The sequence below is a fragment of the Babylonia areolata genome, chromosome 23 (assembly GCF_041734735.1).
Source record: "Babylonia areolata isolate BAREFJ2019XMU chromosome 23, ASM4173473v1, whole genome shotgun sequence".
NCBI classification, from domain to species: Eukaryota; Metazoa; Mollusca; class Gastropoda; order Neogastropoda; family Buccinidae; genus Babylonia; species Babylonia areolata.
The window spans coordinates 14,536,787-14,549,286 of record NC_134898.1 but is presented as its reverse complement, the minus strand read 5'-3'; the positions used below and the strand labels follow the sequence as shown (position 1 = coordinate 14,549,286).

General features: G+C 40.9%; 1 protein-coding gene across 2 annotated transcripts in view; it reads left to right on the top strand.

Moving 5' to 3' along the window:
* Positions 1–12,500, top strand: part of LOC143298236 (glutamate receptor ionotropic, kainate 2-like) — a 273,893-nt gene that overhangs the window by 172,297 nt on the left and 89,096 nt on the right. For both annotated transcript variants that reach the window (XM_076611042.1, XM_076611041.1), the window contains 3 exons: positions 667–720; positions 2,480–2,647; positions 12,416–12,500. The exon at positions 12,416–12,500 is cut by the window's right edge and continues 68 nt beyond it. In XM_076611042.1, the coding sequence (XP_076467157.1) occupies positions 667–720; positions 2,480–2,647; positions 12,416–12,500 (307 nt within the window). The remainder of the gene's footprint in view (positions 1–666; positions 721–2,479; positions 2,648–12,415) is intronic.

Genomic DNA, 12,500 nt, shown 5'->3' with positions numbered 1-12,500 from the left:
TGTTTTAACCCGGTGTTCGGTTATCTGTGTGTGTGTGTGTGTGTGTGTGTGTGTGTGTGTGTGTGTGTGTGTGTGTGTCCGTGTGTCTGTGTGTCCGTGGTAAACTTTAACATTGACATTTTCTCTGCAAATACTTTGTCAGTTGACACCAAATTTGGCATAAAAATAGGAAAAAATCAGTTCTTTCCAGTCATCTTGTTTAAAACAATATTGCACTTCTGGGATGGACACACACAAAACAAATTTTTAAGCCTAATTATATGCAAACTGCATTTACTGTTATATTTATATTTTTTGTATTCTCTAAACTTGGCACTTTAACCTCTTATTCTGACACAACAACAAGAGGAGTCAATATTATCATTTTTTGTTCAAACAGGAACTTCTTTTGCTAAGCATGGAATTTTTTTTATTTATTTTGCAAACGTTTTGGTGCAGATAGTAAAAAAAGGGAAATTACTCTGTAATTAATGCTAGGGGACTTAATTTATCACAAGTGAGTCTTGAAGGCCTTGCCTCTTTTTTTTTTTTTTTTTTTTTTTTTTTTTTTTTTTGAATGTAAGGTTCCAGATATCATTCCATCTTTATACTGTGTGATTTTGACACCGCATGATTGCCTTTGCCAGGGATGTTTCATCACTGTATTATTGTTGTTCTGTGTTGCAGGCTCTTAAAGTCAACATGATATCGGAGCTGTTCCATTACTTCTTTACCACTTTGGTAAGTCAGTTTTACTTTGTGTCTACAACCCCCCCCCCCCCTGCCCCCCCCCCCCCCCCCCCCCCCCCTTCCCCCCCCCCCCCTCCCCTCTCTCTCTCTGGGATAGAATACATTCCTAAAAAATAAATTTGGATAAACCCATGTCTCTTTCATTCACGTTACCTTGCTGATGACAAATCAAAATACCAAAATAGTGAAGAATTTATCCACATATTTGTATAAAACCTTTAAGAGGCGTGCTAATGCGGTTCAAAATAAGATAGCTGCTTCTAAATGCTTGCTTATGACACTGCACTGATTTCAGTATCTGTCAACTTAAAAAAAAAATAATAATTGCCTGTACATATAGTATTCTTTGTTCGTTACTACTTCTTCTTCTTCTGCGTTCACTCGAATGCACACGAGTGGGCTTTTACGTGTATGACCGTTTTTACCCCGCCATGTAGGCAGCCATACTCCGTTTTCGGGGGTGTGCATGCTGGGTATGTTCTTGTTTCCATAACCCACCGAACGCTGACATGGATTACAGGATCTTTAACGTGCGTATTTGATCTTCTGCTTGCATATACACACGAAGGGGGTTCAGGCACTAGCAGGTCTGCACATATGTTGACCTGGGAAATCGTAAAAATCTCCACCCTTTACCCACCAGGCGCCGTCACCGTGATTCGAACCCGGGACCCTCAGATTTAAAGTCCAACGCTTTAACCACTCGGCTGTTGCGCCCGTCTGTTCGTTACAAATGTCGTATTTATGTTTGGATCCCCTTCAGAAGGGGCTGTGACCTGTACTGAATAAAACTTTCGTTTCAATTCTCTCTCTCTCTCTCTCTCTCTCTCTCTCTCTCTCTCTCTCTCTCTCTCTCTCTCTCTCTCTCTCTCTCTCTCTCTCTCTCTCTCTCTCTCTTGTGTCATCTATTCAAGTGCTATAATACCCCTTCCCATGCCCACCTCCAGTCCCCTGGTTTTGAATTGTGGTCCATGGCCAAAGTTCATTAAAACAATTTCGTTCGTTCGTTCGTTCTCTCTCTCTCTCTCTCTCTCTCTCTCTCTCTCTCTCTCTCTCTCTCTCTCTCTCTCTCTCTCTCTCTCTCTCTCTCTCTCTCTCTCTCTCTCTCTCTCTCGATATATTTTTGTTTTATTTTTGTATTTTGTATTTCTTTTTATCACAACAGATTTCTCTGTGTGAAATTCGGGCTGCTCTCCCCAGGGAGAGCGCGTCGCTACACTACAGCGCCACCCATTTTGGGGGGGGTTGTTCCTGCGTGCAGTTTTATTTGTTTTTTCCTATCGCAGTCGATTTTTTTTTTCTAAAGAATTTTGCCAGGAACAACCTTTTTGTTGCCGTGGGTTCTTTTACGTGCGCTAAGTGTATGCTGCACAAAGGACCTCGGTTTATCGTCTCATGCGAATGACTAGCGTCCAGATCACCACTCAAGGGTCTAGTGGAGGGGGAGAAAATATCGGCGGCTGAGCCGTGATTCGAACCAGCGCGCTCAGATATATCAAATATGATTTTTATGATTATTGTGATTATTATTATGATGATGATGATGATGGTGGTGATGGTGATGGTGATGATTATCGTCATAATCATTGTCATTCTTCTTGTTTCTTCTTCTTCTTCTTCTTCTTCTTCTTCTTCTTCTTCTTATCATCATCATCATCGTCATTATTATTATTATATTATTATTATTATTATTATTATTATTATTATTATTATTATTATTATTATTATTATTATTATTATCGTCTTACAGGACCTGGGTTTAGTCAAACTGGATGATTTCCGTCACGGTGGGCCCAACATCACGGCCTACCGTCTGATCGACCCGGACAACCCCACTGTGGTCAGCATTCGCACAGAGTGGCTGCTCCTGTCTCAGAGAGGAGTGAACTCCCCGCTCATGGAATATTCTGAAATTGAGGTGAGAACAGTACCCCTCCCCCCCCACCCCCTCCTCCACCCCCCCTCTTGAATAGACACGTAGAATTGCATGGCTAATATATATATATATATATATATATATATATATATATATATATATATATATATATATATATATATATATATATAAGAAACTGGACTTTCAGATGATATAAAAACAGGCTGTTTCTCGGTTTATGGCAGAGGCTCAAATGTTAAGAAGAAGAAGAGGAGGAATAATGATGGAATTACAGTCAATTACATTTCTTAGCCGGATCATATTGATTTTAACCCTTTCACCGCCAGTCAATTTAGAGTACAAAATTCCCTTTTGGTATAAACACAGAAAAGACAGTGGCTAAAAATAGCTGGGGATTCCCCCTGCGATGTATAGAAAATATGGCCTATCCTACCACCGAACATTAAGAGCAGTAGGTTCATGGATAACAGACCAATGAATGGTCACCTTTCAGTGACATGGGTCCTCTACCACGCCTGTGCATAAATGCGAGCTTGGCGATGGCGATGAAAGGGTTAAGCAAATGTAAAAACAAGACAATGAAATCACGGTGAATCAACTCCTTGACTTATAGCCGATCAAAATCCACTTTTGTTTTCAAATTGATAAGTAATGCAATGATGAGGGTATTTCAATTTCTTCTTTCTGATAACATCTTTTTGGGGGGGTTAATTATATATCTGATTGATCCAAGAGTTGCAGGTGCAAGACGACAATGCAGTCATCATAAATATAGACTGTTGCCTATGTACTAAGCAGTGTCGTGCTGTATCTGTCAAAACATGGAAATCAGTTTTGCTTCACGGACTGCTGAACATTGTCTTTGATTATCAACAATTCACTCACCCGTTGTTCGGTCCTGGTTGACCAAACACGAGACTTTTTCTTCTGCTGCGTCCACTCGTATGCACACGAGTGGGCTTTTACGTGTATGACCGTTTTTACCCCGCCATGTAGGCAGCCATACTCCGTTTTCGGGGGTGAGCATGCTGGGTGTGTTCTTGTTTCTATAACCCACCGAACGCTGACATAGATTACAGGATCTTTAACGTGCGTATTTGATCTTCTGCTTGCATATACACACGAAGGGGGTTCAGGCACTAGCAGGTCTGCACATATGTTGACCTGGGAGATCGTAAAAATCTCCACCCTTTACCCACCAGGCGCCGTCACCGTGATTCGAACCCGGGACCCTCAGATTGACAGTCCAACGCTTTAACCACTCGGCTGTTGCGCCCGTCAAACACGAGACAAACGATAATTCTCAGTGGGTAATTTATGTGGTCCATTTAAACGTAGATTTTCCCCCCTATGTCTTGCATTGCAGGAATTGTGAAAAATGACTTGTAGCGTGAAATTCACCTTTCTAATTTCTCCAGTCAAGAGTTTGGCTTGAAATCAAACACGACTAAGAACACGATTCGACCCTTCTCGATTAGACCTGGGAAACGGAAACAGCGGCTCTCGTATCGGTAAAGACTGGATATAATTACCTATCTTGAACGTCTCAGATTCAGGGAGTTACTAGTGTTTCGCAACTTTTAATTCGAAGAATTTTTTTTGATAGAACACGACTCACTTGTCTTTTTCTAGTTTGGAATCCCCCTCCCAAATACCTCCCTGCTCTCTTTTTTTTTTTTTGGGGGGGGGGGGGGGGGGGGGGGGGGGCATCCCTCCCTTCTGGAGGACTGGGATCAGCTAGCCCCTGAGTGAGTGAAGAGCGAAAAGTCTGCTGATAAAAAAAAACAAACCCACATACAGTAGGTGTAATGTTAACTTTGTTTTTCCTCATCTGTATAGTTCTTTATCTTTTCTATACGACAGAATTTCTATCTCCACGCAACCCTCTAGTCGCGGCAGAGTAATGGACATAACGATTGTGGCCGTCAACTGGATGATGATGATGATGATGATGATGACGATGATGATGAATTTTTATTTCATACGGGACAGGGCGCGATAATTATACCCATCTTTAGGTCTCAAAATTGAGAGATTAGCGTACTAGTGTTTCGCGATTTTCATTTGAGGAATTCGTGAGAGAACACGACTTACTGGGTTTTTGTTGTTGTTGTTGTTGTTGTTGTTGTTTTCTTGTTTGGAATCTGTTCTTATTGCTTTCTGTGGGACGCGGCGACAGGGCGCGATAATTATACCCATCTTTAGGTCTCAAAACGGGAGATTACTAGTGTTTCACACCTTTCATATGAGGAATTCTTAAGAGAACACGACTCACTGTTTTTTTTTTCTTGTTTTTTTTTTTTTTCTTTTTTCTTGTTTTTTTTTTTTGTTTTTTTTTGTTTTTTATCTGTTCTTAATGCTTTCTGTGGGACGCGGCGACAGGGCGCGATAATTATACCCATCTTTAGGTCTCAAATTGAGAGATTAGCGTACTAGTGTTTCGCGATTTTCATTTGAGGAATTCTTGAGAGAACACGACTCACTGGTTTGTTTTTCTTTTCTTTTTTTTTTTTTTTTTTTTTTTTTTTTTTTTAATCTGTTCTTAATGCTTTCTGTGGGACGTGGCGACAGGGCGCGATAATTATACCCATCGTTAGGTCTCAAAATTGAGAGATTAGCGTACTAGTGTTTCGCGATTTTCATTTGAGGAATTCGTGAGAGAACACGACTTACTGGGTTTTTTGTTGTTGTTGTTGTTGTTGTTGTTTTCTTGTTTGGAATCTGTTCTTATTGCTTTCTGTGGGACGCGGCGACAGGGCGCGATAATTATACCCATCTTAGGTCTCAAATTGAGAGATTAGCGTACTAGTGTTTCGCGATTTTCATTTGAGGAATATGTGAGAGAACACGACTCACTGGTTTTTTGTTGTTGTTTTTTTTGTTTGGAATCTGTTCTTAATGCTTTCTGTGGGACGCGGCGACAGGGCGCGATAATTATACCCATCTTAGGTCTCAAATTGAGAGATTAGCGTACTAGTGTTTCGCGATTTTCATTTGAGGAATATGTGAGAGAACACGACTCACTGGTTTTTTTTTTTTTGTTTTTTTTGTTTGGAATCTGTTCTTAATGCTTTCTGTGGGACGCGGCGACAGGGCGCTTCCAATGACACAGAAACTCTGATGGTGGGTGATTGGTCTTGTGTGGCTTTTGGATCAGTGTTTGTACGAGTAGTCTGTTTGTTGTTAGTTCTATTTTGATGTCTATTATTTTGTTTTCGAAAAAAAAAAAAAAAAAAAGTTCGGTGTAAGTGAAGCTTGGCTTTGGATCTGTGTTTTTTTATGAGAGTATTCTGTTTTTTGTTAATTTTATTGTTTTATTTGAATGTGTATTTTTTTTTGTTTTCGGGGAAAAAAAAAGTATTTCGGTGTGAGTTTATGTAGGTTTGTGCCTGCCTATGTGTGCGTATGTGTTAGGGTAGCTGTTTGATACACATGTATTGTTAAAATGTATGTATGCAGTGTGTGTGTGTGTGTGTGTGTGTGTGTGTGTTTGTGTATGGGTGTGTGTGTGCATGCGTGCGCGCGCGCGCGGGCGTGTGTATGTGTGTGTGTGTGTGTGTGTGTGTGTAGTCACATTTTGGTGTGTGTATGTAACATAGATGTAATGTTTTATGTTAACAAAGCGTTTTTGTAAAGCACCTAGAGCAGATTTCTGGATAGTGTCCAACATAAGTATCCATTCTTCTTCTTATTATTATTGTTATTATAAAGCTTCATTTCAGTTAGTCACACACCATCGTTGCCAGCTTTCTATATAATCATCTGTGTGTGTGTGTCTGCTATTTTATGTCTCTGTCTTTCTTTTCCCTCTTTGTCTATAGCTTTCCCCTTCTCTCTTTGTCTCTATGTTGTATTACTCTTTTTGCAACAACAGATTTCTCTGTGTGAAATTCAGGCTGCTCTCCCCAGGGAGAACGCGTCGTGGCCACATATTAAAAAATGTATTTGTTCCTGCCTGTAGTGTTTTTTTTTTTGTTTTTTGTTTTTTTTTTCATATCGAAGTGGATTTTTCTACAGAATTTTGCTAGGGACAACCCTTTTGTTACCGTGGGTTCTTTTGCATGCAGCACACGGGACCTCGCTTTATCGTCTCATCCGAATATATATATATATATATATATATATATATATATATATATATATAACACAAATTATATCTTGGCCTTCGTGGCACCACTCCAAGAAAAGAAGGGCAGTCTCTCAAGAGAGAACAATAACAACAACAAATATATGGAAAAGTCCCAGAAAAAAAGATTTGTCCTCCGTTCTTTTCTCCTCACATAATATAATTTTCTATCATGGGGCTTCATAAGGAGAGCGTCTTTTGTGTGTGTGTGTGTGTGTGTGTGTGTGTGTGTGTGTGTGCGTGCGTGCGTGCGTGCGTGTGTGTGTGTGTGTGTGTGTGTGTGTGTGTGTGTGTGTGTGTGTGTGTGTGTTCGTGTGAGTATGCGTATGTATCATTCTCTTCTCTCTCTCTCTCTCTCTCTCTCTCTCTCTCTCTCTCTCTCTCTCTCTCTCTCTCTCTCTCTCTCTCTCTGTATGTCTGTCTCTCTCCCTCTCTGCATCTCCCTCTCTGTCTCGCTCTGTCTGCTTCTCTCTCTATCTGCCCTCTCTCTCCCTCTCCCTCTCCCTCTCCCTCTCTCTCTCTCTCTCTCTCTCTCTCTCTCTCTCTCTCTCTCTCTCTCTCTCTCTCCGTGCTAAGGTTTCTGTTTCGCTCTCTCCTTCCCCCAATCTCCATGGTTTGGGTGCTGGATCTGAGTGTGCGTGTGTGTGTGCTCTTGCAGGTGTTCAACCTTATGAGCATGTGTGCATGTTCGTGCATTATGGTGTGAGTGCGCGCGCGCGCGCGTTTGTGTGTGTGTGTGTGTGTGTGTGTGTGTGTGTCCGCGTCTGTCTCTGTGTCTGTATGGAAACATGTCAAGTAAGGTTTCCTTTGAATCAAACGAGCGAACACAGCAGTAAGGTAGCGAACCAAATGCAGGAAGCAACAAACCAAATCGCTTCCCCCCATCCCCCCTAGCTCCCCTCCTCCCCCACGCTCCCCCTCACCCCCCCCCCCGCCCCCCCCCCTCCCCTCGCCCGCTTCACGGCCCATCCCTCCCCGACCCCCCATAAAAAAAAATAAATAAAAGGATGGCCTCAAGCTTTCTCCATAAAACATACTTTCCGCTCCCGTGAGAAGCTAGGCAATTAGCTTACCTCATTAAGTGGACAGAGAGTCTTTTTCGTCATCAGCAGTTTATTTTTCATCAGCACATTGCTGATAGATGTTGGTAGGGGGTGTGGAAGTTAATTGATGTTTTTTGTTTGGTTGGTTGGGTTTTTTTTTTTTGTTTTGTTTTTTTGTTTTTTTTTTTTTTTTTTGCTACATCACGTGGATTGTATTCAGTGTAACTTTTTTTTGTTTTTGTTTTTGATTGACATGGTTGCCATTGATGCGCGTGCAGTATGTGTGTGTGTGTGTGTGTGTGTGTGTGTGTGTGTGTGTGTGTGTCTGTCTGTCTGTCTGTCTGTCTGTGTCTCTGTCTCTCTCTCTGTCTCTGTCTCTGTCTGTGTGTGTGTGTGTGCCTGTGTCTCTGTGTGTGTGTGTGTGTGTCTGTGTGTTTCTGTGTCTCTGTGTGTGTGTGTGTCTGTGTGTGTGTGTATGTCTGTGTGTCTGTGTGTTTCTGTGTCTGTGTGTGCTTTTTGACTCTCCTCGTTGCCTGCAGTGCTGCTTTCGTCGTTTTTATTTTCTACATTATTATCTCAGCTGATAGCTGAACTTATTATTTTATTTTATTTTTTACTCGCTGTTGACGGCCACTATTGCATGTAGTTCATTGTTGTAGTTTTTTGTTTGTTTGTTGTTGTTTGTTTGTGTTTTTTTTATTTTTTTTGCTATATTATTTTTGTGTGTGTGTGTGTGTGTGTGCTACATCACATGGATTGTATTCAATGTAACTTTTTTTTGTTTTTCATTGACATGGTTGCCATTGATGCGTGTGTGTGTGTGTGTGTGTGTGTGTGTGTGTGTGTGTGTCTGTCTGTCTGTCTGTCTGTCTGTCTCTCTCTCTCTCTCTCTCTCTCTCTCTCTCTCTCTGTATGCGTGTGTGTGTCTGTGTGTGTCAGTGTGTCTGTCTGTCTGTCTGTCTGTCTGTCTGTCTCTCTCTCTCTCTGTCTGTGTGTCTGTGTGTGCTTTTTGTCTCCCCTCATTGCTTGCAGTGCTACTTTCGTCTTTTTTTTATATATTCTACATTCTTATCTCAGCTGATAGCTGAACTTATTTTGTTTTTTAACTCGCTGTTGACAGCCACTGTTGCATGTAGTTCATTGTTGTAGTTTTTTTTTTTTTTTTTTTTTTTTTTTTTTTTTATCACGTGGATTGTATTCAATGTAGTTTTTTTTTGTTTTTGATTGACATGGTTGCCATTGATGCGCGTGCAGTGTGTGTGTGTGTGTGTGTGTGTGTGTGTGTGTGTGTGTCTGTGTGTCTGTGTGTGTCTGTGTGTGTGTCTGTGTCTGTCTGTCTGTCTGTCTACTCTCTCACTCTCTCTAGCTCTCTCTCTCTCTCTGTATGCGTGTGTGTGTCTGTGTGTCTGTGTGTGTCAGTGTGTCTGTCTGTCTGTCTGTCTCTCTCTCTCTGTCTGTGTGTCTGTGTGTGCTTTTTGTCTCCCCTCATTGCTTGCAGTGTTGCTTTCGTCTTTTATTTTCTACATTATTATCTCAGCTGATAGCTGAACTTATTTTGTTTTTTTAACTCGCTGTTGACAGCCACTGTTGCATGTAGTTCATTGTTGTAGTTTTTATTATCTTTTATTTTTGTTTTGTTTTGGTTTGTTTTAATTGTTTGCTTCTTTTTTTTTTCATGATTGTTGTTGGTGCTCTCTACATTCAGTCTAGCGTTTATTACTTTTTTTTTTGTTCTGTTGTTGTTGTTGTAGTTGTTTCTCTTGTTTTATGTAATGAGTCAGTGACTCTTGTTGCTCGGGGACATGTCCTTGCGCTTTGTTTTGTTTTGTTTGTTTTGTTTTCCTTTAAATATAATTACATCATTGGATGGGAATAACTAACGTTTCATGATGTAATAGTGGAAGTAGTAGTTGTTTTTTTTAGTAAGCAGCAGCAGTAGCGTAATGCTGCAGTAGCAACAACAGCGGCAGCAGTAGTAGTAGTAGTAGCAGCAGTAGTCGTCGTCGTCGTCGTAGTAGCAGCAGCAGCAGTAGTAGTAGTAGTAGTAGTAGTAGTAGTAACAGCAGCAGCCTTTGCATTCTTTACAAACAATAAAGATGTCGTCAAGCTTGTCAACTTATTTTTGACCTGCATGGTTGTATGACCTGTCGTTATTTTCTTTTCATATTTTGCATATTAGCAGTCGTGTTGGATGCTTTTGTTTTGCTTTTTATTTTTTTTATTTTATTTTTTTTTACCTCATGTCAGTAGTAAAAATTGTTGAATTAATGAAAGGTGCCTGGTTATGTTCAACTTAGTAATTTGGTGAATGTGAGAGTTTTGCTGTTTCTGCTACTGATGTCTCTTCTTCTTCTTCTTCTACTACTACGACTACTACTACGACTCCTCCTCCTCCTCCTTCTTCTTCTTCTTCTTCTTCTTCTTCTTCTTCTTCTTCTTCTTCTTCTTCTTCTTCTTCTTCTTCTTCTTCTCTTCTTCCTCCTCCTCCTCCACCTCCATCCTTTCTCTTTTCTCTCCTGAGACGGTATTCATTTTTGTATTTACGGGGTTTTTTTTGGTTTTGTTTTGTTTTTCTTTATCCCCCCCTCCTCCCTCCCCTCTCTCTCCCCCCACCCCCCTCTCTCTCTCTCTCTCTCTCTCTGTGTGTTCTAAACATGTATGTTCATACCTTACGTTGTTACGTCCGCAAGCTTTGTATTGTATTACTTTTTTTTTGTTTTTTGTCACAAATGATTTCTCTGTGTGAAATTCGGGCTGCTCTCCCTAGGGAGAGCATGTCGCTACACTGAGAGGTCACCCCCCTCACCCCCCACACCTTTTTTTTTTTTTCCTGCATGCGTTTTTTGTTTTTTTTTTTTTTTTTTTGTTTTGTGTTTGTGTGTGTGTGTGTGTGTGTGTGTGTGTGTGTGTGTGTGTGTGTTTTGTTGTTTTGGGTTTTTTCTATCGAAGTGGATTTTTCTACAGAAATTTGTCAGGGACAACCCTTTTGTTGCCGTGGGTTCTTTTACGTGCGCTAAGTGCATGCTGCACACGGGACCTCGCTTTATCGTCTCATCCGAATGACTAGCGTCCAGACCGCCACTGAAGGTCTACTGGAGGGAGAGAAAATACTGGCGACTGTGCCGTGATTCGAAGCAGCGCGCTCAGATTATCTCGCTTCCTAGGCGGACGAGTTACCTCTAGGCCATCACTCCACATCTACGCTTTCCTCCTCCTCCTCCTCCTCCTCCTCTTTCGCCTCCTCCATTTTTGCTGTGTTCTCTTCTGGGAAGGTGTTTATTTTTGTATTTACGTTTTTTTCCTCTTTTATTTTTGTTTCTTTATTACTTTTTTTTCTCTCTCTTTAGTTTTGAAAACAAATGTATGTTCAGACCTTACGATGTTGAGTCCTCAGGGCTTTCCTTGGTATCCTTGACACTAAAACTGAAACTGCTCATACAATAAAAATTTTAAAAAATTATGTTCACACCTTACGAGGTTAAGTCTGCACGCTTTCATTCATTTGGTACCTTGAGACTGACAAAAACTGAATCTGTTCATGCTGCAATGAAAATGTATGTTCATACCTTACGAGATTAAGGCCGCAAGGCTTTCCTTGGTATCCTTGACACTTAAAACTGAAACTGTTCTACACAATGAAAATGTATGTTCAGACCTTACGAGGTTAAGTCTGCACGCTTTCATTCATTTGGTACCTTGAGACTGACTGAAACTGAAACTGTTCATACAATGAAAATTATGTTCATACCTTATGAGTTGAAGTCTGCAAGGCTCTTCCTTGGTACCATTGATACTAAATATGAAACTGTTCATACAATGAAAATGTTATGTTCAGACCTTACGAGGTTAAGTCTGCATGCTTTCATTTATTTCGTACCTTGAGACTGACTAAAACTGAAACTGTTCACACAATGAAAATGTATGTTCATACATTACGAGTTGAAGTCTGCAAGGCTTTCCTTGGTATCCTTGACAACTAACACACTGAAACTGTTCATACAATGAAAATGTATTTGTATTTCTCTTTTTATCACAAGAGGTTTCTCTGTGTGAAATTCGGGCTGCTTTCCCCAGGGAGAGCGCGTCGCTACACTACAGCGCCACCCTTTTTAAAATGTATTTTTTCCTGCTTGCAGTTTTATTTGTTTTTCCCATCGAAGTGGATTTTTCTACAGAGTTTTGCCAGGAACAACCCTTTTGTTGCCGTGGGTTCTTTTACGTGCGCTAAGTGCAAATGTATGTTCATACCTTACGAGATTAAGGCCACAAGGCTTTCCTTGGTACCATTGACACTAAATATGAAACTGTTCATACAATGAAAATGCTATGTGCAGACCTCACGAGGTTAAGTCTGCATGCTTTCATTCATTTGGTACCTTGAGACTGACTAAAACTGAAACTGTTCATACAATGAATATGTAAGTTCATACATTACGAGGTGACGCCTGCAAGGCTTTCCTTGGTATCCTTGACAACTAACTAAAACTGAAACTGTTCACGCAATGAAACTGTCTGTTCATTACCATACAAGGTTACGTCCACACCCTTTCCGTCAGTGGGTACCTTGACCACTAACTAACAAACACTGAAACTTGTCTGTACAACCCTTTTGACGCGCAGACGGAGACGGCCTTGGCCTACGACGCTTTCTTCCTGTTTGCACGTGCCCTGCACGAGTACTCCAAGGCCCAGGATGTCAGCACCA